Source organism: Mustelus asterias, chromosome 13, assembly GCF_964213995.1.
Source record: "Mustelus asterias chromosome 13, sMusAst1.hap1.1, whole genome shotgun sequence".
NCBI lineage: Eukaryota > Metazoa > Chordata > Chondrichthyes > Carcharhiniformes > Triakidae > Mustelus > Mustelus asterias.
In genome coordinates, this window is record NC_135813.1 from 1760769 (window position 1) to 1788211 (window position 27443).

The 27443-nt window shown below is 50.7% G+C and overlaps 1 protein-coding gene across 1 annotated transcript in view; it reads left to right on the top strand.

The window, feature by feature from the left end:
• col5a1 (procollagen, type V, alpha 1) overlaps positions 1–27443 on the top strand; it is a 160251-nt gene that overhangs the window by 56545 nt on the left and 76263 nt on the right. Inside the window, exons 19-28 of the mRNA XM_078226156.1 lie at positions 3786–3830; positions 4448–4501; positions 8558–8665; positions 11926–11979; positions 12066–12119; positions 19186–19230; positions 19382–19435; positions 19829–19873; positions 24291–24344; positions 26883–26936. Of these exons, the coding sequence (XP_078082282.1) occupies positions 3786–3830; positions 4448–4501; positions 8558–8665; positions 11926–11979; positions 12066–12119; positions 19186–19230; positions 19382–19435; positions 19829–19873; positions 24291–24344; positions 26883–26936 (567 nt within the window). The remainder of the gene's footprint in view (positions 1–3785; positions 3831–4447; positions 4502–8557; positions 8666–11925; positions 11980–12065; positions 12120–19185; positions 19231–19381; positions 19436–19828; positions 19874–24290; positions 24345–26882; positions 26937–27443) is intronic.

The following is a 27443-nucleotide window of genomic DNA, read 5'->3' on the forward strand; positions in this document are numbered from 1 at the left end:
GGAAAGGGTGCAGAGGAGATTTACCAGGATGTTGCCTGGTATGGTGGGAAAATCGTATGAGGAAAGGCTGAGGGGCTTGAGGTTGTTTTCGTTAGAGAGAAGAAGGTTAAGAGGTGGCTTAATAGAGGCATATAAGATGATCAGAGGATTAGATAGGGTGGATAGTGAGAGCCTTTTTCCTCGGATGGTGTTGGCTAGCACGAGGGGACATAGCTTTAAATTGAGGGGTGACAGATATAGGACAGATGTCAGAGGTAGGCTCTTTACTCAGAGAGTAGTAAGGGCGTGGAATGCCCTGCCTGCAGCAGTGGTGGACTCGTCAACGTTGAGAGCATTCAAATGGTTATTGGATAAACATATGGATGATATTGGAATAGTGTAGATTGGAGGAGCTTTAGATTGGTTTCACTGGTCGGCGCAACATCGAGGGCCGAAGGGCCTGTACTGCGCTGGAATGTTCTATCTATGTTCTAAGCAATTGGGGATTATTCCATCACACTTCTGACTTGTGCCTTGTAGACAATGGACAGGCTTTGGGGAGTCAGGAGGTGAGTTACTTGCTGCAGGATTCCCAGCCTCTGACCTGCTCTGGCAGGTATATATCCACTTCAGGTTCTGGTCATTGGTAACCCCCAGGATGTTGACAGGGGGGATTCAGTGATAGTAATGCCATTGACCGTCAAGGGGTGATGGTTAAATCCTCCCTTGTTGGAGACGGTCATTGCCTCGCACTTGTCTGGTGTGAATGTTACTTGTCACTTGTCAGTCCCAGCCTGGATATTGTCCAGGTCTTGCTGCATTTGGACACCGACTGCTTCAGTATCTGAGGAGTCACAAATGGTGCTGAACATTGTGCAATCATCGGCAGACATCCTACCCTGACTCTCTCACACACTGACTCTCACTGGGGTACGGGTCCCACACACACTGACTCTCACTGGGGTACGGGTTCCACACACACTGACTCTCACTGGGGTATGGTTCCCACACACACTGACTCTCACTGGGGTACGGGTTCCACACACACTGACTCTCACTGGGGTACGGGTCCCACACACACTGACCCTCACTGGGGTACGGGTCCCACACACACTGACTCTCACTGGGGTACGGGTCCCACACACACTGACTCTCACTTGGGTACGGGTCCCACACACACTGACTCTCACTGGGGTACGGGTCCCACACACACTGACTCTCACTTGGGTACGGGTTCCACACACACTGACTCTCACTGGGGTGCGGGTCCCACACACACTGACTCTCACTGGGGTACGGGTCCCACACACACTGACTCTCACTGGGGTACGGGTTCCACACACACTGACTCTCACTGGGATACGGGTCCCACACACACTGACTCTCACTGGGGTACGGGTTCCACACACACTGACTCTCACTGGGGTACGGGTTCCACACACACTGACTCTCACTGGGGTACGGGTCCCACACACACTGACTCTCACTGGGGTACGGGTTCCACACACACTGACTCTCACTGGGGTACGGGTTCCACACACACTGACTCTCACTGGGGTACAGGTCCCACACACATTGACTCTCACTGGGGTACGGGTCCCACACACACTGACTCTCACTGGGGTACGGGTCCCACCCACACTGACTCTCACTGGGGTACGGGTCCCACACACACTGACTCTCACTGGGGTACGGGTCCCACACACACTGACTCTCACTGGGGTACGGGTCTCACACACACTGACTCTCACTGGGGTACGGATTCCACACACACTGACTCTCACTGGGGTACGGGTCTCACACACACTGACTCTCACTGGGGTACGGATTCCACACACACTGACTCTCACTGGGGTACAGGTTCCACACACACAGACTCTCACTGGGGTACGGGTCTCACACACACTGACTCTCACTGGGGTACAGGTCCCACACACACTGACTCTCACTGGGGTACGAGTCCCACACACACTGACTCTCACTGGGGTACGGGTCTCACACACACTGACTCTCACTGGGGTACGGATTCCACACACACTGACTCTCACTGGGGTACAGGTTCCACACACACAGACTCTCACTGGGGTACGGGTCTCACACACACTGACTCTCACTGGGGTACAGGTCCCACACACACTGACTCTCACTGGGGTACGAGTCCCACACACACTGACTCTCACTGGGGTACGGGTTCCACACACACTGACTCTCACTGGGGTACGGGTCCCACACACACTGACTCTCACTGGGGTACGGGTCTCACACACACTGACTCTCACTGGGGTACGGGTCCCACACACACTGACTCTCACTGGGGTACAGGTCCCACACACACTGACTCTCACTGGGGTACAGGTCCCACACACACTGACTCTCACTGGGGTACGGGTCCCACACACACTGACTCTCACTGGGGTACAGGTCCCACACACACTGACTCACATGGTTTCAGGGGCAGTTGGTTGTCAGAGCTGATGGTTTGCGGCATTGCTGGATACAGTTTGGGGTTTGGAAATTTCTTGGAGTGAATTCGCAACCAGCCAGTGGGTGGCTTCTGGCACAAAGAGAACTTGAAATTAAAAATCGGATTTGTAATGTAAATTATTTTCGGAACAATGGGAGTTTTGTGGATTGCAGTTCACCTCGAGGCAATGCAGTTGGACGCTGGTGGGGAGTGCGGCATGCGGGAGCGGTCGGGACGGTGTGGGCTGTATCCCAATCCGAGCCAATGGCCATTGGGGGTCTGCAGTAACCTGTCCGGTTGCCAGGTGCTGTGTTTGTCCAAGACTGAGTCAGACATGGCATCTGCAGCCAGATTGGCAGCGTGCCAGCTGGCCTGCTGCGCCAGGCCTCTTCAATCCAGTCTTCCATCTCAATTGTTCTAAAAGACCAGTTCTTGGTTCAATTCGATTAATGTGTGTCCCAGAATGAGGCCATTCAGCCAGCTGTGTCTGTGCTAGCCACAAACGAGCGAACCAGTCGAATGCCAGTCTTGGGTTTGGACCTAGGGAGACAGCATCAGCTCCTGGGCAAAGCGTGGGGAGGATTTCTGCAGCCTCTGTGGGCAGCAAATTCCAGACCCCCCCCCCCCCCCCCCCGGGCCAGAGCAAGGGTCTGAGGCCGTGTGAGAGAGAGTGTGCGGTGGTCCGTGTGTGTGAAAGGTCAGTGAGAAGGTCAGCAGGGGTTATTCACTTTCTGTGACACACGGGACAGAATGTTGAAGCCGGGTTAGGGACCGCACCCCCACCCTCACCGAGAGCAACATCAGTATGGAACTAACCCCCGCCCTTCACCCCGCACCCTTCCCCCACCCACACCTCTCCACCCCCTCCCACCCAGGTGGGGTGTGGTGGGCACCTGGGCACCCACCCGGTTTAACCTCCCTTCTGTCCAAAGCAGCCGCACTGGGGCAGGGGCACGATGGGGCCCCCGAGGTTCCTGTGGGAATTCCAGAGTGGGACGTGTGGGGTGAGTCGGGCAGGGTGGAGGGGGCTGTGCCAGGTGTCTCCAGTCTCAATGCCCTGTCCTGGGTGGGAAACATGAAGTTAGTCCCAGCACAGCGGACATTACAGACAGCCAAACCCGCAGCGTGAAGCAGTTGAGGCTACGTCATTGAATGTTTTTAAGGCAAGGATAGATAAATTTTTGAACAGTAAAGGAATTAAGGGTTATGGGGAGCGGGCGGGTAAGTGGAGCTGAGTCCACAAAAAGATCAGCCATGATCTTATTGAATGGCGGAGCAGGCTCGAGGGGCCAGATGGCCTACTCCTGCTCCTAGTTCTGATGTTCTGATGTTCTGTTTTCAGGGTGCAGACGGTGTTCGGGGTTTTATGGGACACAAAGGTGAGAAGGTAAGGACCAGATTATTGAGCCCGGCTCCGAGGTTTCGGCTGTTCCAGATCCTGGGAACAAACAGAGCTGCTACCTCACATCACGCATGTGTCGGGCGTCGGGGGGCCGGGAAGGGGAGAGAGGTGGTGTCAGGAGGTGGAGGGTGTTGGTCGGCGTGTCGAGCAGGGGGGTTTCGCGATGGGGGGGTCAGGCGGGAGGGGGGAGGTCGGGCGTGGGAGGGAGGTCGGGCGTGGGGGGGTGTCGGGCTGGGGGCTGTCGGGGTGGTTGGGAGCGGGGGGTTTTGGGAGTGGGGTATTGGGCGGGGAGTATCAGGGGCGGGGTATCAGGTGAGTGTGCTTTGCAAGCGTCAGTGAGTGATCTCTGGTTAATGGGGGGGTTTCGGGCAAGGGGGTTATCGGGAGGGGTTGGGCATGGGGGGGGTGTTGGGAGGTGGGTATCAGGGGGGCTTGGGAGAGGGGGTATCGGGGGCGGGGTATCGGGTGAGTGTGCATTGCGAGAGAGTCAGTGAGTGATCTCTGGTTAATGGTGGGGGGGTGGGGGATGTTTCGGTTGGCGTGGCGTTGCCATGTGGACAGCTGGTGGTGAATCTCATTCCTCCCTCTCTCTGCTCCCTCAGGGTGAAGATGGCTTCCCTGGATTCAAAGGCGACATGGGGATTAAGGGTGACCGAGTGAGTAACTCTCCTGCTCCGTACCCTGCCGTTCAACACTGCAACACCAGCGCACAACCCTACAGCACACAGAGAAGCCACTCAGACCACCTTCATCTGCTGGATCCCACTCCCTCGCACTCTTCCCCCAGAGCCCTCCAACATTTCTCACTTTCAAACATTCCCTTTTGAAAATAACCCAGGAACCTGCTTCCCTTTCACCAACTCACTGCCTAAGACAATTCCCACCCCCCCCCCCCCCCCCCCCCCGCCTCCCACAGGAAATACTTTCTCCTCATTTACTCCATCAACACCCTTCCTGATTTGGAATGCCTCAATTCACTGTCTCCGCTCTGAGGAGAACAATCCCAGTCTCTTCAGCCTCTCCACATGAACTGAAGTCCCTCATCCTTCGGAACATTCTAGTAAATCTCCTCCACCCCCTCTCTAAGGCCTTGACATCCTTCGTAAAGTGTGGGGCCCAGAGTTGGACACAACACTCTCGCTAGAGCTTAACCAGGGATTTATAAAGGGTGAATGTGAGAGAGAATAAAGTCACTGAATGTTAGCAACACACATGGAATTTGGGGGGAGAATCTGTCACGGCTGCTCTCCCTGTTTCTGTCTCTCACACTTCCAGAGACTGGGCCAGTCACTGAGTCCATCATGAGAATGATGAGAAAATGCAGGATATAACTGTGCAGCACGCACTCAAAGAGCAAAGTCCTCATTCCCGATGAATCCTCTGAGAAATTACATTATAGAATCCCTCCAGTGAAGAAGGAGGCCATTTGGCCCATCGAGCCCACACCGACTGAAATCCCACCCAGGCCCTATCCCCATAAACCCACATATTTACCCTCGCGAGTCCCCCTGACACTAAGGGGCAACTTAGCGCGGCCAATCCACCTAACCCGCACATCTTTGGACTGTGGGAGGAAATGGGGGCACCCGGAGGAAACCCACGGGGAGAACGTGCAAACTCCACACAGACGGTCACCCAAGGCTGGAATCGAACCCGGGTCCCTGGCGCTGTGAGACAGCGGTGCTAACCACTGCGCCACTGCGCCGCCCTCCTCACCTCTGGCCCTGGCATTATCACCCGTGTTTTTGGTTGGCATTCCAATATTCCCTCCGCTTTTCTGTGCAAACTGCGAGCCAGTTCTTGGTGACGATTGTTTAGTAAGGCGGAAGAGCCAGGCATCCCAATCACAACCTTGGAGAATGATGGAGATTCCCACGGTGTGGAAGTGACTCCCATGTCTCTGCGCACTTTCCCACTGTGCCCCAGCTCTGTGCTACCACACTGACTAATACTCACATCCTCACTTACACTCACTGAGTGTGCAGTGGCCGAGTGTGGTGGATAGTTGGATCTAGTGCTGTAATGATGATTCAGCAACATTGCCAGGAGATGCATCATCCAGTCCAGAGACAGAAACTCACTGACGTTTACTGAAGCCTGCGGCCCCACACTCACCACCGATAGGCAGAATGTTAACAAACGCTTCCTGATTCCACCAATCAAATTAAAACTTCAGAACAGGCAACCAGGAGTTCAGAACCAACAAACCAATCACTGTCCTGTGAAACACAGCACCAAATATACAGGTCACCTGAATCCTTTCATTAAGCTGCCTCACTCCATCGCTCTCCCTCTCTCACCCCATCTCTCACTCCATCACTCTCCATCTCGCTCCCTCTCTCACCCCATCTCTCACTCCATCACTCTCCATCTTGCTCCTTCTCTCACTCCATCTCTCTCCTTCTCTCTCCCTCTCTCACTCCATCTCTCTCCCTCTCTCATTCCATCTCTCTCTCCCTCTCTCTGTCCATCTCTCTCTCCCTCTCTGCCCATCTCTCTCCCTCTCTCTGTCCATCTCTCTCTCCCTCTCTCTGTCCATATCTCTCTCACTCTCTGTCCATCTCTCTCCCTCTCTCTGCCCATCTCTCTCCCTCTTTCTGTCCATCTCTCTCACTCTCTGTCCATCTCTCTCCCTCTCTCTGCCCATCTCTCTCCCTCTCTGTCCATCTCCCTCCCTCTCTCTGTCCATCTCTCTCTCTCTCTTCCATCTTTCTCTCACTCTCTGTCCATCTTGCTCTCTCTCTCTCTGTCCATCTCTCTCCCTCTCTCTGTCCATCTCTCTCCCTCTCTCTGCCCATCTCTCTCCCTCTCTGTCCATCTCCCTCCCTCTCTCTGTCCATCTCTCTCTCTCTCTTCCACCTTTCTCTCACTCTCTGTCCATCTCTCTCCCTCTCTCTGTCCATCTCTCTCTCACTCTCTTCCATCTTTCTCTCACTCGCTTCCATCTCGCTCTCTCTCTCTGTCCTTCTCGCTCTCTCTCTCTGTCCATCTCTCTCCCTCTCTCTGTCCATCTCTCTCTCACTCTCTGTCCATCTCTCTCTCTCTCTCTGTCCATCACTCTCCCCTCTCTGTCCATCTCTCTCTCCCTCTCTTCCATCTCGCTCTCTCTCTCTGTCCATCTCGCTCTCTCTCTCTGTCCATCTCGCTCTCTCTCTGTCCATCTCGCTCTCTCTCTCTGTCCATCTCACTCCCTTTCTCTGTCCATCTCTCTTTCACTCTCTTCCATCTCACTCTCTCTCTCTGTCCATCTCTCTCTCACTCTCTTCCATCTCACTCTCTCTCTCTGTCCATCTCGCTCTCTCTCTGTCCATCTCGCTCTCTCTCTCTCTGTCCATCTCACTCCCTCTCTCTGTCCATCTCTCTCTCTCACTCTCTGTCCATCTCGCTCTCTCTCTCTGTCCATCTCGCTCTCTCTCTGTCCATCGCACTCTCTCTTTCTCTGTCCATCTCTCTCCCACTCACTGTCCATCTCTCTCTCACTCTCTCCATCTCACTCTCTCTCTCTGTCCATCTCGCTCTCTCTCTCTGTCCACCTCGCTCTCTCTCTCTGTCCATCTCACTCCCTCTCTCTGTCCATCTCACTCCCTCTCTCCGTCCATCTCTCTCACTCTCTGTCCATCTCACTCTGTTTCTCTGTCCATCTCGCTCTCTCTCTCTGTCCATCTCACTCTCTCTCTCTGTCCATCTCTCTCTCACTCTCATTATATTTACTGTGTATTTCATCAACTCAGTTCTTGGTGATCTGTGACTTCACGGCAGTTCTTTCTGGCCAGTGAGTGTTAACTCGTGGGTGGATTCCGACCCCTCACCGATTCCTGCACCATGGCGCTGCCAAGTGCCCGAAACTGAGCTCTTGTTGCTGGGAGGTAATCGCTGTGTCAGAGACATTTAGTGTCATGGTTAGTGTGAGACACGCACCACCCCACAATGCCCAGCAGCCCCGCAGCGAGCTCCAAACACTTTCCACATGACATTGGTGAAACCCGGCACTCTGTAAATCCAAACCAGTCCACAAAAGGAGCTTTATTCAAACAGGAATTGGTGTTCTGTCCAGATCCTGTCACCAGAAGAATAAAGCAATCCAAAATATTTCACAATTTCTACTTTCCAAAAAGTTAATTCATATTCTGGAATGTCGAGGTGAGAAATGAATGGCGTCGTGAGCCGGAATTCTCGAGACTGGACAAAGCTGGACAGGAGCGGTGGGGAAGGGGAGCAGATAGAATCCAAATCTGCTCACAGTCCCACTCAGGGTGGGAGCCCTGACTCAGTGCCTGCCGTGAGGAGTATTTGAGGTCTACACCCTGCGTGCTGCTCACTGTTTGTGTCCCTCACCCTCCTTACACCTCACTCCAGCCAGCCCTCACTGCCCATGACACTGGCCAGCAGAACGTCTTGTAATTAAACACTCCATGAACTCGCTGCCCCAGCTCTTTCCAGAGTGACTGATTTCTGAAACTAAGCAGGAAGTTCTGGAAAACTCAGCAGGTCTAGCAGCATCTGTGGAGATAGAAATAGAGTTAATGTTTCGAGTCTGGATGACCCCGCCACAGGACTGAGTTTGGAACATTAACTGCGTCTCTCTCTCTCTCCACAAACACTATCAGACCTGCTGAGATTTTCCAGTATTTTCTGTTTCGATTTCAGATTTCCAGCAGCCGCAGTATTCTGCTTTTAGTCGGCTGATTTCTGTTTGTTTTGTTTCCTGCCAGGGGGAGCTGGGTCCAGCCGGTCCCAGGGGAGAGGACGGCCCCGAAGGTCCCAAGGGTCGCTTTGGACCTGCCGGAGATATCGGACCACCCGGAGGTGCTGGGGAAAAGGTACTGGAAAATGAAGCAATCTCCGAGGTCTCACCAAGAGGGAGGCCAATAAAAACTCTCCACGTGTGTCCCCCATCCTTCATCTCAACGCTGCGAACCCGTGTCCGGCTGTGGAAATATTTTGCATATTTACTCTGGCACTTTCTCCACGTCTATGAGGCAGAAATAACGAGCTACTTCCCTGAGAAATCATTCCGACACGTCCAACAGTCCAACCCAGCACTGTGAAGGAGAGTGAAAATGTGTTGGATGTGATGTGGGTCTCGAGGGGGAAGGATTGAGGCTTTGGAGACAATTGGGAAATGAGGGAGGTGAGGCGAGGGTGGGAGGTGCGATTGTGAGGTTTTCAGGTATTTTTATTCATTTTCATAGAAACCCTACAGTGCAGAAGGAGGCCATTCGGCCCATCGAGTCTGCACCGACCACAATCCCACCCAGGCCCTACCCCCACATATTTTACCCGCTAATCCCTCTAACCTACGCATCCCAGGACTCTAAGGGGCAATTTTTTTAACCTGGCCAATCAACCTAACCCGCACATCTTTGGACTGTGGGAGGAAACCGGAGCACCCGGAGGAAACCCACGCAGACACGAGGAGAATGTGCAAACTCCACACAGACAGTGGCCCGAGCCGGGAATCGAACCCGGGACCCTGGAGCTGTGAAGCAGCAGTGCTAACCACTGTGCTATCGTGCCGCCCTTTGACACCCACATTTTGAAATGTGGGTGTCGCTGGCTGGGCCAACATTCATTCCCCATCCATAATTGCCCCTGGAGAAGGTGGTGGTGAGCTGTCTTCTTGAACCTTCTGCAGTCCCTGAAATGTAGGTACACCCACAGTGCTGTTACGGAGGGAGTTTCAGGATTTTGACCCAGCGACATTGAAGGAATGGTGATACATTTCCAAGTCAGGATGGTGAGTGACTTGAAGGGGAACCTCCAGGTAGTGGTGTTCTCAGGTAGCTGCTTCCCTTGTCCTTCTAGATGGTAGTGGTCGTGGGTTTGGAAGATGCTGCCAAAGGAGCCTTGGTGAGTTGCTGCAGTGCATCTTGTAGATGGTACACACGGCTGCCACTGTGTGTCGGTGGTGGAGGGAGTGGATGTTTTTGGATCAATCATAGAATCATAGAATCCTACAGTGCAGAAAGAGGCCATTCAGCCCATCGAGTCCACACCAACCACAATCCCACCCAGGCCCTATCCCCATATCCCTACATATTTACCCACTAATCCCTCTAACCTATGCATCCCGGGACACTCAGGGGCAATTTAGAATGGCCAATCAACCTAGCCCGCACATCTTTGGACTGTGGGAGGAAACCGGAGCACCCGGAGGAAACCCACGCAGACACGGGGAGAATGTGCAAACTCCACACAGACAGTGACCTGAGCCGGGATTCGAACCCAGGTCCCTGGAGCTGTGAAGCAGCAGTGCTAACCACTGTGATACCGTGCTGTGGATGGGGTGCCAATCAAGCGAGCTGCTTTGTCCTGGTTGGTGTTGAGTTTCTTGAGGGTTGTTCGAGCCGCACCCATCCAGGCAAGTGGGGAGTGTTCCATCACACTCCTGACTTGTGCCTTGTAGATGGTGGACAGGCTTTGGGGAGTCAGGAGGTGAGTTACTCACTGCAGGATTCCCAGCCTCTGACCTGCTCTGGTAGCCACAGTATTTATATGGTGAGTTCAGTTTCTGGTCAACGGTAACCCCCAGGATGTTGATAGTGGGGGATTCAGTGATGGTTACACCATTGAATGTTATGGGGCAGTTGTTAGATCCACTCTTGTTGGAGATGGTCAGTGCCTGGCACTTGTCTGGTGCGAATATTATTTGCCACTTGTCAGCCCAAGCCTGGATATTGTCCAGGTCTTGCTGCATTACACAGGAATAGGCCCTTCAGCCCTCCAAGCCTGCACCAGCCATGCTGCCCGACTGAACTAAAACCCCCTACACTTACGGGCACCATATCCCTCCATTCCCATCCTATTCATGTATTTGTCAAGATGCCCCTTAAAAGTCATTATCTTATCTGCTTCCATTATCTCCCCTGGCAGCGAGTTCCAGGCACCCACCACCCTCTGTGTAAAAAAACTTGCCTCGTACATCTCCTTTAAACCTTGCCCCTCGCACCTTAAACCCATGCCCCCTAGTAATTGACTCTTCCACCCTGGGAAAAAGCTTCTGACTATCCACTCTGTCCATGCCTCTCATAATCTTGTAGACTTCTATCAGGTCACCCCTCAACCTCCGTCATTCCACTGAGAACAAACCAAGTTTCTCCAACCTCTCCTCATAGCTAATGCCCTCCATGCCAGGCAACATCCTGGTAAATCTTTTCTGTACCCTCTCCAAAGCCTCCACATCCTTCTGGTAGTGTGGCGACCAGAATTGAACACTATATTCCAAGTGCGGCCTAACTAAGGTTCTATAAAGCTGCAGCGTGACTTGCCAATTTTTAAACTCAATACCCCGGCCGATGAAGGCAAGCATGCCGTATGCCTTCTTGACTACCTTCTCCACCTGTGCTGCCACTTTCAGTGACCTGTGTACCTGTACACCCAGATCCCTTTGCCTATCAATACTCTTAAGGGTTCTGCCATTTACTGTATATTTCCTATCAGTAGTAGACCTACCAAAATGCATTACCTCACATTTGTCCAGATTAAACTCCATCTGCCATCTCTCCGCCCAAGTCTCCAACTGATCTATATCCTGCTGTATCCTCTGATGGTCCTCATCGCTACGCGCAAATCCATCAACGTTTGTGTCGTCTGCAAACTTAATAATCAATCCAGTTACATTTTCCTCCAAATCATTTATATATATTACAAACAGCAAAGGTCCCAGCACTGATCCCTGAGGAACGCCACTTGTCACAACCCTCCATTCAGAAACACACCCTTCCACTGCTACCCTCTGTCTTCTATGACCGAGTGGCGAATGGATATGGTGGGGTTAAGGGCGACTGGGCCTTTTTGATGTGAATTACAGTGATGTGCCTTTATGAAGCCATTTACTCTGCAGAATAACAAACATTGACAGTAAACTCCGTAAGTGGACGATGCCAGCCATGCCAATGAGGCTCAGGGATCCATGAGGTGGACTCGCCAATCCGCAGTGTTCTTGGTTGAAAGGTCTGCTTTGGGAGTCTAGATTCCCAGCTGTCTAAATGTGACTTTATCCCCATTCTTCTGTCTCCTGTAAGAGGGATTATGAGGGAATTCCCATGTTCCTGTTAACCTGTTTCCTCTGTTGCTCTAGGGAAAACTCGGAGTCCCAGGGTTGCCGGGATACCCAGGAAGACAAGGTCCAAAAGTAAGTCAACCTCCTGCAGTCATGAGGCGGCTCCGATCCGGAATTCCTGGACTTCCTGTTGATGGTTTTTCTCTTGCTCATTCCAGGGTTCGATCGGATTCCCAGGATTTCCAGGAGCCAACGGCGAGAAAGGAGTGAGGGTAGGTACCATCATGTTAGGTGTTGTATTCTGCCACCCAGAGCGGGTGATGTTGTCAGGACAACTGAGTTAAGTAACCGAGGCAGCAGGGCTATTGGTTTTATTCTGTGAAGAGATGGGTTTATTCCTACAGCCCATCAGCACGCAGAAAGAATCAATTAGCTCACACAATACAGAGAGTCGAGATAAATGGGTCCTTTCCTGGTTGACAGGATGTAACTAGCGGAGTGCCACAGGGATCAGGGCTGGGATCTCAACTATTTACAATTTATATTCAGGCTGGGATGAAGGAACCTGATGACACAAAGATTGGCAGGAAAGCAAGTTGTGAGGAGGATACAGAGGGTCTGCAAAGGGGTGTAGATCGGTTCAGGGTAAAAACTCCGGCAGATGCAGTATAATGTGAGAAAGTGTGAGGTTATCCACTTTGGCAGGAAGAATGGAAAAACAGCAAATTAATTAAGTGGAGAGAGATTGCAGAGTGCTGTGGTACAGAGGGATCTGGGTGTCCTAATATGCAGGTCCAGCAAGTAATCAGAAGGCAAATGGAATGTTGGCCTTTATTCTGAAGGGGGTGGAGTGTAAAAGGAGGGAAGTCTTGCCCCAACTGTACAGGGAGTTGTGAGATCACAGCTGGAGTTTTGGTCTCCTTACTTAAGGAGGAATATACTTACGTCCGGAACAGCTGAGTGAAGGTTCACTGGGCTGATTCCTGGGATGAAGGGCTTTGTGTTATGAGGAAAGGTTGGAACTGTTCCCACTGCAGTGTAAAAGAACGAGAGATGACCTGATTGAAACAGAGGATTCTGAGGGGACGGCAGGGTTGGATGCTGAGGGGGTGTTTGCCCCTCGTGGGGGGATCTCTGGGGCACTGCATAAAAATAAGGCGTCTCCCGTTTAAGATGCAGTTGGGAGGAATTTCTCCCCTGAGGGTTGTTGGTGTTTGGAAGTCTCTGACCCAGAAAGCAGTGCAAGCTGGGACATTGAATATATTCCAGGCTGCACTGACTCTCTGAAGAACATCTTAACCCTGCATTTACCATGGCTAACTAAACCTAATTTAACATGGACAATGCACCAAATCTGCACATCTTTGGAGTGTGGGAGGAAACCAGAGCACGCAGAGGAAACCCATGCAGACACGGGGAGAACGTGCAAACTCCGCACAGGCAGTGACCCGAGTACGGAATTGAACGCGGGACTCTGGCGCTCTGAGGCAGCAGCGCTGACCACTGTGCTACCGTGCCCGCCCTTCTGCTCAAAAGCTGCAATTGGGGTCCTGGGACCAAAGCAGAACCTGATTTGTGTGTTTGTACAGCTCTCATTCCTGTTTTGGGTGGGGGTTTACTCGCTGTGTGTGTACTGGTGTTAATCTGTGTGGAATCCTGGAGCTGCTCCCACCGGGATCCACTCTCATTGAACCCAAGCGGGAAACTCCCAGCCAATGAGAGTCTGAAATCCACCAGATCAAATTCCTGCACTGATCTGATTGGCTGATCAGTCCGAACCATCGCAGTGAGGCAGGCTGGGTATGGGACTTGCCTGATCCGGGGGAAGTTTCCTGGTTACAGGATCCAGGGTGTGGGTCAGAGCCGGGCTTCCTGTGGCTTCCATTTGGCCTTGTACTGGGAGCTGAGAGTCAGGCCAGAGTGAGAGCTTGCTGGATTCGGCGGTTTCTGGCATTGTATCATTCAGTTTTCATCGGGAAGATTCTTCTCCCTCTCTCCAATTGTGTATTTTCCCAGTCCCAGCTTCCTGTTTATTTCAACAATCCATCCGGATACATTAGAATCCAAATACATTATAATTTCACAATGATAAACTATTAAAACAACAAACTGATACAATGCCTGCAGCAAATAGACCGTCCTTAATACAGCAGCAAACACCCTCCCCTCCAATGGGAGTGGAGTCCATGGCAGGGTAGGTTATCTGTCACCGCCGGGGGGTTCTGCCTTTTAGGTCACTCGAGTCCCAACCGAGACATTTATCGCTGAGGGGAGTGGAACTGGGTGAGTTTCTCTTGCAGAGGGACAGTATTGGGAACAATGGGTTGAATGGCCTCCTGTGTGGTAACCATTCTCTGATTCTATTTTAATTATTGAAATGTGGCTTTCTTAAAAAGGAGCCTGGTTGGGGGGGAGGGAGGGGGGCGGGGGGTGGAGAGAGAGAGAGAGTGGGGGGGACAACACCCTCAGTTTATTTCCAGAGAGCAGGAGGATTAACCAGTCAGTGTTACGCTGCCCCCCTCACCCCTTGGGCAAGAAACCAACTATTGATCCTCAGATAAAGGGACATGTTCCCCCACTCTCACCCCCACACCCCACGGGAGGAATTTTCCCGACCAGCCCACCCGGGGCGGGGGGGGGGGGTGACCCATGCAATGATTTGTTGACCTTGGGTGGGATTTTCCGGTTTTGGTGCGACCTCTCCACTCTAACCACCCCCCCGCCCCCGCCCCCCCCCCCCCCCCCCCCCCCACCCACACTACCCACCCCCAGAACCTGTCACCATCACCACCTCAACCCATACCCCGCGCCTACCCATACGAACCTCCCCACCCAAGCCTTGGTGAGGCAGTTGGGGGTGGGGAGGGGGTAGCCCCAGGAGATTTTGGATCTAGCCCAGGTTGTGAAAGGGTTAAAGTTTTCTGCTCGTTCTGCGTCCCCTGTTGAGCAAAGCCGATCGTCACTTTCCTCTCACGGATTTCCTGCGATGGTTTTGGCCGTTGGAATTGCTTTCGGAAGCAGGCGGAAGGCAGGATTGCAGTGTTAGCAGCTGGAGCCTGGCAAACTGGCGAAAGGCCCTGCCATCCAGTGATTTAAGGGGTGTTGACACATTCAAAATGAGTGAGTCACAATTAATATAAAACTCTATTCCAGGCCCCGTCTGGAGCAGCCGTGCTCCATCCCGGAGCCCCTCACCACGGGACAGGGAGATTGTCGTTACTGTGGCAACAACTCAGGAAGCATTCCAAAGGGCAGGGGGATTTCAAACCCCCCCCCCCCCCCCCCCCCACCCGCACCCCCACCCGGACCAGCTCAGTATTGCCAAATTGCAATGGATAGATTAGGGGTTACAAAACCAAGATGGACTTACAACAGCAATGACTTACATTTCTATAGCACCTTTAACTCAGTAATACTCAGAGGTGCTTCACGGAGCCTCGGGAGATTTCAGGACAGTTTAGTCAGAGGGAAGTTTGAAGAAGCATGTTCTAGGGGGGGAGGATGAGGGAGGGAAACCCAGCATCTAATCAATGGCCAGGAACAGCAGGTAATCGGAAAGGCAAATGGAATTTATTGCTAAAGGATTAGAATATAGAAACAGTGAAGTGTTGCTGCTGTTGTACAAGGCATTGACGAGACCGCACTTAGAATATTGTCCACAGTTTTGGTCCCTTTACTTGAGGAGGGATGCAGTGGCATTGGAGGCGGTTCAGAGGAGATTCACTGGACTGATTCCAGAGATGAGGTGTTTGTCATTATAAAGAGAGATTGAGCAGTTCAGGCCGATACTCACTGGAGTTTAGAAGAATGAGAGGAGATCTAATTGAGGTGTACGGGATGATAAGGGGGATTGACAAAGGAGGCGTGGAGAGGATGTTTCCTCTTGTGGGACAAGCTAGAACAAGAGGTGACAGTTTTGGGATAAGGGGTGACAGATTTAAAACAGAGATGAGGAGGAGTTACTTCTCTCAGAGGATGGTGAATCTGGAATTCACCAGCGCGGAGTGCAGTGGGTGCTGGGACATTGAGTAAATTTGAGGAGACAGACAGATTTTTAATCAATAAAGGGTTGACGGATCGTGGAGAACGGGCAGGAAAGTGGAGTTGAGGCAGAGACAAGATTTGTAAATTGCCCCTTAGTGACCAAAGATGTGTTAAAGGGACTAGCGAGTGAAATGCATGGGCTGACGTGGATAGGGCTTGGGTAAGATGCTCTGTTGGAGAGTTGGTGCAGACTTGATGGGCTGAATGGCCTCCTTCCACACTGTTGGGGTTCCATGATAATCTATGAAGATCATCCATGATTGTATTGAGTCGCGGAGCAGGTTCGAGGGGCTGAATGGCCTACTCCTGCTCCTAGCTCTTATGTTAATATATTTTTATGGCCGCCAGTGATGAATTAAGATATAGGCTAAAATCTAAATGAATGCTTGACTAGGTTTGAGGGGCTGAATGGCTACCTTCTATTTGCACATCCTTTAATACATGAGTAAAGATCGACAGGACTTGTGTCCACCAATCGGAGTGAGACAGGAGTTTGTAAAATGGACGATTAAGGGACATCTCCCTTTGACCAGGCAGAGCTTACATTCAGTGTTCCCTGAGTAACTCTGCTGGTGTAACTGCCTCGAGCTCCTTCATTTCTTTAATTGTTCTGCAGCCAGGAAAAAACCATAAATCCCGAGTCCTGGGAACTGGAGATGGAGCTTTATATCGATATGAGTTCACTGTTTGGAATTTGATGTGTTTTATGCTTCTATATTCCAACACTCCATAGGGTTCATATCCCAAGGCGTGTGAGGTAGCGGGTTAGGAATAGGAAGGGGAATGGAACACTGCCATGTTCAAACATCGTATAAACCCCCAGCCTCCTGGACCCACCTCTACTGGCCTATCTGGCCGTGCAACCCAAGGCCAGATAGAAGCAGGGAGGCTGTTTCCACTGGCGGGTGAAACTAGAACTAGGGGCATAGCCTCAAAATAAGGCAGAGCAGATTTAGAACTGAGTTGAGGAGGAACTTCTTCACACAAAGGGTTGTGAATCTGTGGAATTCCCTGCTCAGTGAAGCAGTTGAGGCTACCTCATTGAATGTTTTTGAGGCAAGGATAGATAGATTTTTGAACAGTAAAGGAATTAAGGGTTATGGTGAGCGGGTGGGTAAGTGGAGCTGAGTCCACAAAAAGATCAGCCATGATCTTATTGAATGGCGGGGCAGGCTCGAGGGGCCGAATGGCCTACTCCTGCTCCTAGTTCTTATGTTCTTATGTAGAACATTGCCTCATTGCATCTTCCACATGGAGTCCAATCTGGTCACAGGGACAGAGCCAAGCTTTACTCCTCTTACAGCGCACTGGAGACCATTCAGCCCATCGTCCTTGTACTGGCTCTTTGACGGAATTATCCATTTAATCTCAGTCTTTTGTTCTTTTCCCAGGTTGAAAAGTTTGCTTTTTGAGTTTTTGATCCAGTTCCCTTTTGCCAATTACCTTCAGTCTCTCTCCCTCAGGTATTCGACCGTCCCATCAGTGGGAACAGCTTCTCCTGATTTACTCTGTTGAAACTCTTCATAATGTTGAACACCTGTTAAATACCATTCACCTCCACCTCTCTGAGAGCAATCCCAGCCTTGCAGACAAAAAATAGCACCTTCTTTTTACCTGTTGACCTTGCTCCATGTGTTCTCACTGACCTTTGCCCTGTGTGTCCTCACTGCTGTTTGCCCTGTGAGACCTCACTGACCTTTGCCCAGTGTGCCCTCACTGACCTTTGCCCAGTGTGCCCTCACTGACCTTTGCCCTGTGAGTCCTCACTAACCTTTTCCCTGTGACCTTTGCTCGGTGGGTCCTCATTGACCTTTGCCCTGTGTATCCTCACTGACCTTTGCCCTGTGTGCCCTCATTGACCTTTGCCCTGTGTATCCTCACTGACCTTTGCCGTGTGCCATCATTGACCTTTGCCTTGTGTATCCTCGCTGATCTTTGCCCAGTGTATCCTCACTGACCTTTGACCTTTGCCCGGTGTATCCTCGCTGACCTTTGCCCGGTGTATCCTCGCTGACCTTTGCCCAGTGTATCCTTGCTGACCTTTGCCCGGTGTAACCTCGCTGACCTTTACCTGCTGGGTCCTCACTGACCTTTGCCCAGTGGGTCCTCACTGACCTTTGCCTGGTGACCTTTGCCCGGTGGGTCCTCGCTGACCTTTGCCCACACAGACCAGCGGGTGAAAGATGAGCTGTGTTGCGATGAGGTGATTGGATGATTTGGGGTGTGGCGGGCGAGTAAAAAGCAGATTCAGCCCAATCCTTTCCACGTGTTCCGGTTAAAAACATGGATCCCAAATTGCGAGGGGTATTCCTGTAAACTGGGTGATTTGAACTGCACACACACAGAGAATAGGGCAAAAAGAATCCCCTCCGTGGGAAATGTACCTCTGCAGGGTCACTCACTGGGGATGATTCATTCTGATAGGTTAAAGACATGCACCGGAATTCTCCGACCTCTCCCGGGCTGGGATTCTCCAGTCCCGCTGCAGTAAATGGAGTTTTGGCTGAGCGCCAAATTCCCTGTTCTCGGTGGGGGCGGGGCGTGTGAGATCGGAAAATCCTGGCCCTTGATTTGATTTGATTTATTATTGTCACATGTATTAACATACAGTGAAAAGTATTATTTCTTGCGCGCTATACAGACAAAGCATACCATTCATAGAGAAGGAAAGGAGAGAGTGCAGAATGTAGTGTTCCAGTCATGGCTAGGGTGTAGAGAAAGGTCAACTTAATGCGAGGTAGGTCCATTCAAAAGTCTGACAGCAGCAGGGAAGAAGCTGTTCTTGAGTCGGTTGGTACGTGACCTCAGACTTTTGTATCTTTTTCCCGACGGAAGAAGGTGGAAGAGAGAATGTCCGGGGTGCGTGAGGTCCTTAATTATGCTGGCTGCTTTGTCGAGGCAGTGGGAAGTGTAGACAGAGTCAATGGATGGGAGGCTGGTTTGCGTGATGGATTGGGCTACATTCACGATCTTTTGTAGTTCCTTGCGGTCTTGGGCAGAGCAGGAGCCATACCAAGCTGTGATACAACCGGAAAGAATGATTTCAATGGTGCATCTGTAAAGGTTGGTGAGAGTCGTAGCCGACATGCCAAATTTCCTTAGTCTTCTGAGAAAGTAGAGGCATTGGTGGGGCTTTCTTAACTATAGTGTCGGCATGAGGGGACCAGGACAGGTTGTTGGTGATCTGGACACCGAAAAACGTGAAGCTCTCGACCATTTCAATTGGTTGGTTTGTTCCTGGATCATGGGCAAGTCTGATTGTGATCTCATCCATCTCTTGAATTTTATTTCTAGGGGACTCCGGGAAAAGCAGGTCCCAGAGGACAGAGAGGCCCAACGGTGAGAATTTATTTACTCAATATCTTCAGCACCTGGTCCAGTGACTCACCACTAAATGTCAATGTTTTTCTGCATTAATTTCTCAATGTAAATCTCCACCACCCAACTCTCCCTTTCCAGTGGATCTAACTCTGTTTATTTTATATTAAAGGGTCCACGAGGTGAACGTGGTCCAAGAGGATCAACAGGAAAAGCAGGACCCAAGGTAACCAGATGCTTCAGATAAAGAGTAAAGCTCAGAATCTGTGACCTTGTTTGGAGCAGTTTAATTCTCTACAGCTAAGAATGGATTGGGTGAAAGCTCCATCCAGTTCAGATGCCCTCCCCTCCACAGACAGCAGTGACTCTCAACTCCGCCTTTCTGGGTGTAAAATGAAAGGGTTCTGAGCCTCTGCCGCATCCAATGTGGACATGAGGCCCACGGGGATCTGGGATTGATGTTTAGTAATTGAGCCTCTGAGGATTCACTGAAGAAGCTGCAGCAATTCGAATTGACGGAAGCAGCTTACCGGAATATTCTCTGCAGTGTTATTGTGAATAGCGTGCGATACTTCATTCAGTTTGTGGAGCTAACGTTTTGAATTGTTTCTCATTCCAGGGTAGCTCGGGCAATGATGGTCCACCAGGTCCTTCCGGAGAGAGGGTAAGGACAGCCTCTCTTTTATATTCCATCGTTCTCGGGCAGCATCTTGATGCAGAGCAAAGCTTGGCCCAGCTCTGGCCTCTCTGCTGCCCCAGGGTCAGCATGAGACTGAGGGTACCAATGGGTGATCTGTGTCTCTTATCCAGGTCATCCCAGTATACGGAGATCAGACCACAGAGTCATAGAGTCATAGAGGTTTACAGCATGGAAACAGGCCCTTCGGCCCAACTTGTCCATGCCGCCTTTTTTTTTAAACCCCTAAGCTAGTCCCAATTGCCCGCATTTGGCCCATATCCCTCTGTACCCATCTTACCCATGTAACTGTCTAAACACTTTTTAAAAGACAAAATTGTACCCGCCTCTACTACTGCCTCTGGCAGCTTGTTCCAGACACTCACCATCCTCTGCATGAAAAAATTGCCCCTCTGGACCCTTTTGTATCTCTCCCCTCTCACCTTAAACCTATGTCCTCTAGTTTTAGACTCCCCTACCTTTGGGAAAAGATATTGACTATCTAGCTGATCTGTGCCCCTCATTATTTTATAGACCTCTATAAGATCACCCCTCAGCCTCCTACGCTCCAGAGAAAAAAGTCCCAGTCTATCCAGCCCCTCCTTATAACCACCCGAATCAATCTGCCTTGCAGCTGGTTTTGCTTAAGATCATAAAACACAGGAGCAGAATGAGGCCACTCGGCCCATCGAGTCTGCTCCGCCATTCAATCATGGCTGATATTTTTCTCATCCCCATTCTCCTGCCTTTTCCCCATAACCCCTGATCCCCTTATTAATCAAGAACCTATCTATCTCTGTCTTAAAGACACTCAATGACCCGGCCTCCTCAGCCTTCCGGGGCAAAGAGTTCCACAGATTCAGTGATTCCAGCGGTCCAATGTCTATTTTTGCCTCTTATCTTTTATATGTTGAAAAAACTCTTCCCATCTTCTTTTATATTACACTAGCTTACACTCATATTTCATCCTCTCCCCCCTTATTGCTTTTTTAGTTGTCCTCTGCTTGAACAAAGAACAATACAGCACAGGAACAGGCCCTTCGGCCCTCCAAGCCCGCGCCGCTCCCTGGTCCAAACTAGACCATTCTTTTGTATCCCTCCATTCCCACTCCGTTCATGTGACTATCGAGATAAGTCTTAAATGTTCCCAGCGTGTCCGCCTCCACCACCTTGCCCGGCAGCGCATTCCAGGCCCCCACCACCCTCTGTGTAAAATATGTCCTTCTGATATCCGTGTTAAACCTCCCCCCGCTCACCTTGAACCTATGACCCCTCGTGAACGTCACCACCGACCTGGGAAAAAGCTTCCCACCGTTCACCCTATCTATGCCTTTCATAATTTTATACACTTCTATTAGGTCACCCCTCATCCTCCGTCTTTCCAGTGAGAACAACCCCAGTTTATCCAATCTCTGCTCATAACTAAGTCCTTCCATACCAGGCAACATCCTGGTAAACCTTCTCTGCACTCTCTCTAAAGCCTCCACGTCCTTCTGGTAGTGTGGCGACCAGAACTGGACGCAGTATTCCAAATGCGGCCGAACCAACACTCTATACAACTGCAACATCAGACCCCAACTTTTATACTCTATGCCCCGTCCTATAAAGGGAAGCATGCCATATGCCTTATTCGCTACCTTCTCCACCTGTGCCGTCACCTTCAAGGATCTGTGGACTTGCACACCCAGGTCCCTCTGCGTATCTACACCCTTTATGGTTCTGCCATTTATCGTATAGCTCCCCCCTACGTTAGTTCTACCAAAATGCATCACTTCGCATTTATCTGTATTGAACTCCATCTGCCATTTCTTTGCCCAAATTTCCAGCCTATCTATATCCTTCTGTAGCCTCTGACAATGCTCCTCACTATCTGCAAGTCCAGCCATTTTCGTGTCGTCCGCAAACTTATTGATCACCCCAGTTACACCTTCTTCCAGATCGTTTATATAAATCACAAACAGCAGAGGTCCCAGTACAGAGCCCTGTGGAACACCACTAGTCACAGGCCTCCAGCCAGAAAAAGACCCTTCCACTACCAGCCTCTGTCTTCTGTGACCAAGCCAGTTCTCCACCCATCTAGCCACCTCCCCCTTTATCCCATGAGATCCAACCTTTTGCACCAACCTACCATGAGGGACTTTGTCAAACGCTTTACTAAAGTCCATATAGACGACATCCACGGCCCTTCCCTCGTCAACCATCCTAGTCACTTCTTCAAAAAACTCCACCAGGTTAGTGAGGCATGACCTCCCTCTCACAAAACCATGCTGACTATCGTTAATGAGTTTATTCCTTTCTAAATGCGCATACATCCTATCTCTAAGAATCCTCTCCAACAACTTCCCTACCATGGATGTCAAGCTCACCGGCCTATAATTTCCCGGGTTATCCTTCCTACCCTTCTTAAATAACTGGACCACATTAGCTATCCTCCAATCCTCTGGGATTTTAAAGGCTTCCCAATCCTCTGGCTTCCCACTAATCCTCGCCACTTTGTCTGTTTTTTCTTTTGCTTTTATGCTGTCCTTGACTTCCCTCGTCAGCCATGGATGCCTCGTCCTCCCCTCAGCATGTTTCCTCCTCCTTGGGATGAATTTCTGTTGTGCCTCCCGAATAACCCCCAAAAACTCCTGCCATTGCTGTTCCACTGTCTTCCCTGCGAGGCTCCCTTTCCAATCAACTCTGCCCAGCTCCTCCCTCGTGTCTTTGTAGTTATCTTTATTTAATTGTAATCCCGTTACATCCGACTCCAGCTTCTCCCTCTCAAACTGCAGGGTGAATTCTATCATATTGTGATCACTGCTCCCTCAGGGTTCCTCCACCTGAAGTTCCCTAATCAAGTCTGCCTCATTACACGTCACCAAATCCAGAATTGCTTGTTCCCTCGTCGGCTTTGTCACAAGCTGCTCCAAAAAAAATCTGAGACATTCCACAAAATCCTTTATTCTGTGAATAATAATGGCCCAGTAAATGGCAGCTGCCGGAATTAGATTCAAGTCATCTTTTCTTGTTGGGAGATGTTTATTCGATTCTCCTTCACTTTCATCAGTTGCCTCAGATCTTAGCCTTTGAAGCACTCAGTCAGGATTGTTATTCCACACTGACTCTTCCACACAGCCCGCAGGAAACAACAACAGCTTCAAAATCAAAAAGAAACATTCTCGTTGCAAAATCCAAATAATTGAGGTCAAGAAAAGCATCTCGGAATGTACAAGAAAATGAGCTTTAGGCTATCCGATCCATGCAGTGATTAGATCCAGACTATCCAATGAGGAACAGCTATTCATGAGACATTTTGACTGGCTGGGACATGGGCCTCTCCGTTTCATTGGCTGTTTGTCGATGATGGTTAGACTCTGGTTCAGTGACCCTGCTTCGTTCCCGCATCTGGACGCTCTCAGACCACAGCGGGGTGGACGGCTGAATGTGCCAGGCGGCCATTTTGCTGACGACACATCCGTGACCTCTGCATGACCCCTGCCAGTGCCATTGTGAACAGAAAGTCACAGAACATCAGCACCGACTCCACGGTAACGCACAACCAAAGCTATGAGAAAGCATGGCTACATCCCCTCATCGACAGACACTCGCAGAGTTAATGGCTGATCATCCAACCCCTGTTGCTGTTCCATCCCTGAGATGCTGAGCATCTCAGCACCACAGCCAATGATGTACAGATTTTACTGGCCCGCAAGGGAGGCGATGGCCGAGTGGTATTATCGCTAGGCTAATAATCCAGAAACTCAGCTAATGTTCTGGGGACCCGGGTTCAAAACCCGCTACAGCAGCTGGTGAGATTTGAATTCAATAAAAGAATCTGGAATTAAGAATCTACTGATGACCATGAAACCATTGTCGATTGTCGGAAAAACCCATCTGGGTCACTAATGGCCTTTAGGGAAGGAAATCTGCCGTCTTTACCCGGTCTGGCCGACATGAGACTCCAGAGCCACAGCAATGTGGTTGACTCTCAACTGTCCTCCAAGGGCAACTAGGGATGGGCAATAAGTGCTGGCCCAGCCAGCGACACCCATGTCCCAGCAATGAATAAAAAAAAGTTGAAGCCTGCAGTTTTTAACCAATGATCTGTATCTACTCTGAAGAGACATTTAGCTCCAGTTACATCACCCTTCATGTGGATGTGCACATTGCAGCTTTGTGACGAAGGCTGGGAAGTTTCAATGATGCATTGGACAAATATCATTCCTTAACCGAGATTCCTATTGTCTGATCATCCCTCTCATTGTGGATCTCAGGGTGTGCAAAGTGGCTGCTGTATTTCCTGGTTACAATTTAGAAAAGTATTTAATTAGTTGTAAAGAACATAGGGGTGCCTTCAGGCTGTGACAGGTGCTATAGAAATGTACAGCTTCCTTTTCTCATCATTCTAATGTTTACATGGCAGGGACCACCTGGACCTCAGGGACCAATGGGATTCGCTGGACCCAAAGGACCTCCTGTAAGTAATCCCAAGTATTTGCTGCATTTTTCATAGATTGCAAATTGTTTCCAGATTTATTCACTCGCAACAACAACAACGTTCTGCGAGGATTTCATCATCAATCGCAACTGCATCTCCTCAGGAATAATGTCAGAGACACCCCAAACCCCCAATAGCCTCGCTCACAAATCATCTCAACACTCACTCAATTTGGGAAAGTGCCTCATTCTCAATGATAAACCAAATGGACTCCCTCTACACTGTCCCCATCAAACACTCCCAGGACAGGTAGAGCACGGGGTCAGATACAGAGTAAAGCTCCCTCTACACTGTCCCCATCAAACACTCCCAGGACAGGTACAGCACGGGGTTAGATACAGAGTTAAGCTCCCTCTACACTGTCCCCATCAAACACTCCCAGGACAGGTACAGCACGGGGTCAGATACAGAGTAAAGCTCCCTCTACACTGTCCCCATCAAACACACCCAGGACAGGTACAGCACGGGGTTAGATACAGAGTAAAACTCCCTCTACACTGTCCCCATCAAACACTCCCAGGACAGGTACAGCATGGGGTTAGATACAGAGTAAAGCTCCCTCTACACTGTCCCCATCAAACACTCCCAGGACAGGTACAGCACGGTGTTAGATACAGAGTAAAGCTCCCTCTACACTGTCCCCATCAAACATTCCCAGGACAGGTACAGCACGGGGTTAGATACAGAGTAAAGCTCCCTCTACACTGTCCCCATCAAACACTCCCAGGACAGGTACAGCACGGGGTTAGATACAGAGTAAAACTCCCTCTACACTGTCCCCATCAAACACTCCCAGGACAGGTACAGCATGGGGTTAGATACAGAGTAAAGCTCTCTCTACACTGTCCCCATCAAACACTCCCAGGACAGGTACAGCACGGTGTTAGATACAGAGTAAAGCTCCCTCTACACTGTCCCCATCAAACATTCCCAGGACAGGTACAGCACGGGGTTAGATACAGAGTAAAGCTCCCTCTACACTATCCCCATCAAACACTCCCAGGACAGGTACAGCACGGGGTTAGATACAGAGTAAAGCTCCCTCTACACTGTTCCCATCAAACACACCCAGGACAGGTACAGCACGGGGTTAGATACAGAGTAAAGCTCCCTCTACACTATCCCCATCAAACACACCCAGGACAGGTACAGCACGGGGTTAGATACAGAGTAAAGCTCCCTCTACACTGTCCCCATCAAACACTCCCAGGACAGGTACAGCACGGGGTTAGATACAGAGTAAAGCTCCCTCTACACTGTCCCCATCAAACACTCCCAGGACAAGTACAGCACGGGGTTAGATACAGAGTAAAGCTCCCTCTACACTGTCCCCCATCAAACACTCCCTGGACAGGTACAGCACGGGGTTAGATACAGAGTAAAGCTCCCTCTACACTGTCCCCATCAAACACTCCCAGGACAGGTACAGCACGGGGTTAGATACAGAGTAAAGCTCCCTCTACACTGTCCCCCATCAAACACTCCCAGGACAGTTACAGCACGGGGTTAGATACAGAGTAAAGCTCCCTCTACACTGTCCCCCATCAAACACTCCCAGGACAGGTACAGCACGGGGTTAGATACGGAGTAAAGCTCCCTCTACACTGTCCCCCATCAAACACTCCCTGAACAGGTACAGCACGGGGTTAGATACATAGTAAAGCTCCCTCTACACTGTCCCCCATCAAACACTCCCAGGACAGGTACAGCACGGGGTTAGATACAGAGTAAAGCTCCCTCTACACTGTCCCCATCAAACACTCCCAGGACAGGTACAGCACGGGGTTAGATACGGAGTAAAGCTCCCTCTACACTGTCCCCCATCAAACACTCCCAGGACAGGTACAGCACGGGGTTAGATACAGAGTAAAGCTCCCTCTACACTGTCCCCATCAAACACTCCCAGGACAGGTACAGCACGGGGTTAGATACAGAGTAAAGCTCCCTCTACACTGTCCCCATCAAACACTCCCAGGACAGGTACAGCACGGGGTTAGATACGGAGTAAAGCTCCCTCTACACTGTCCCCCATCAAACACTCCCAGGACAGGTACAGCACGGGGTTAGATACAGAGTAAAGCTCCCTCTACACTGTCCCCATCAAACACTCCCAGGACAGGTACAGCACGGGGTTAGATGCAGAGTAAAGCTCCCTCTACACTGTCCCCATCAAACACTCCCAGGACAGGTACAGCACGGGGTTAGATACAGAGTAAAGCTCCCTCTACACTGTCCAATATTGTACCTGATTCCAGTCCTCAGGGACATTTACTGCTCCATCTGGGGCTTTTCTCCCGAACTCTCTGTGCCATTGGGAGTGAGGTTGCGTTGTGCCCGGTGTGTGCTGACCTCTGACGATTGAGTAAATATTTCAAAGCAACGGGCAGCGTGGGTCTGAGCTCGACTGAAGCTCTGGGCGTGCGGGTGAAACTTCCATCCAGTTTCCTGTCCCCTGTTCTTTCTTACGGTTATTACTGCTCCAACAGTGATTTCTCTCTCTGTCCAACCTTTTCACAGGGCCCAGCCGGTAAGGATGGATTGCCTGGTCACCCAGGGCAACGCGGGGAAACTGTAAGTACCAATCCTCTCTCAGGGGTCTTGGATTTCTCTGCCTCATTCCTTTCATTTGCAGATGTCTCTCCAAAGTGACCATTCCCTCTCGCCGCACAGAGGGACCGAGATGTGCCAGGTTCCCCGTTAGATTGAGACTGTTAACATCAGAGACAGAGTCATCGAGTCAGAGAGGTTTACAGCATGGAAACAGGCCCTTCGGCCCAACTTGCCCCTTTTTTTGTTTAAACCCCTAAGCTCGTCCCAATTGCCCGCATTTGGCCCATATCCCTCTATACCCATCGTACCCATGTAACTGTCTAAATGCTTTTTAAAAGACAAAATTGTCCCCACCTCTACTACTGCCTCTGGCAGCTCGTTCCAGACACTCACCAGCCTCTGTGTGAAAGAATTGCCTCTCTGGACCCTTTTGTATCTCTCCCCTCTCACCTTAAACCTATGCCCTCTAGTTTTAGACTCCCCCGCCTTTGGGAAAAGATATTGACTATCTAGCTGATCTGTGCCCCT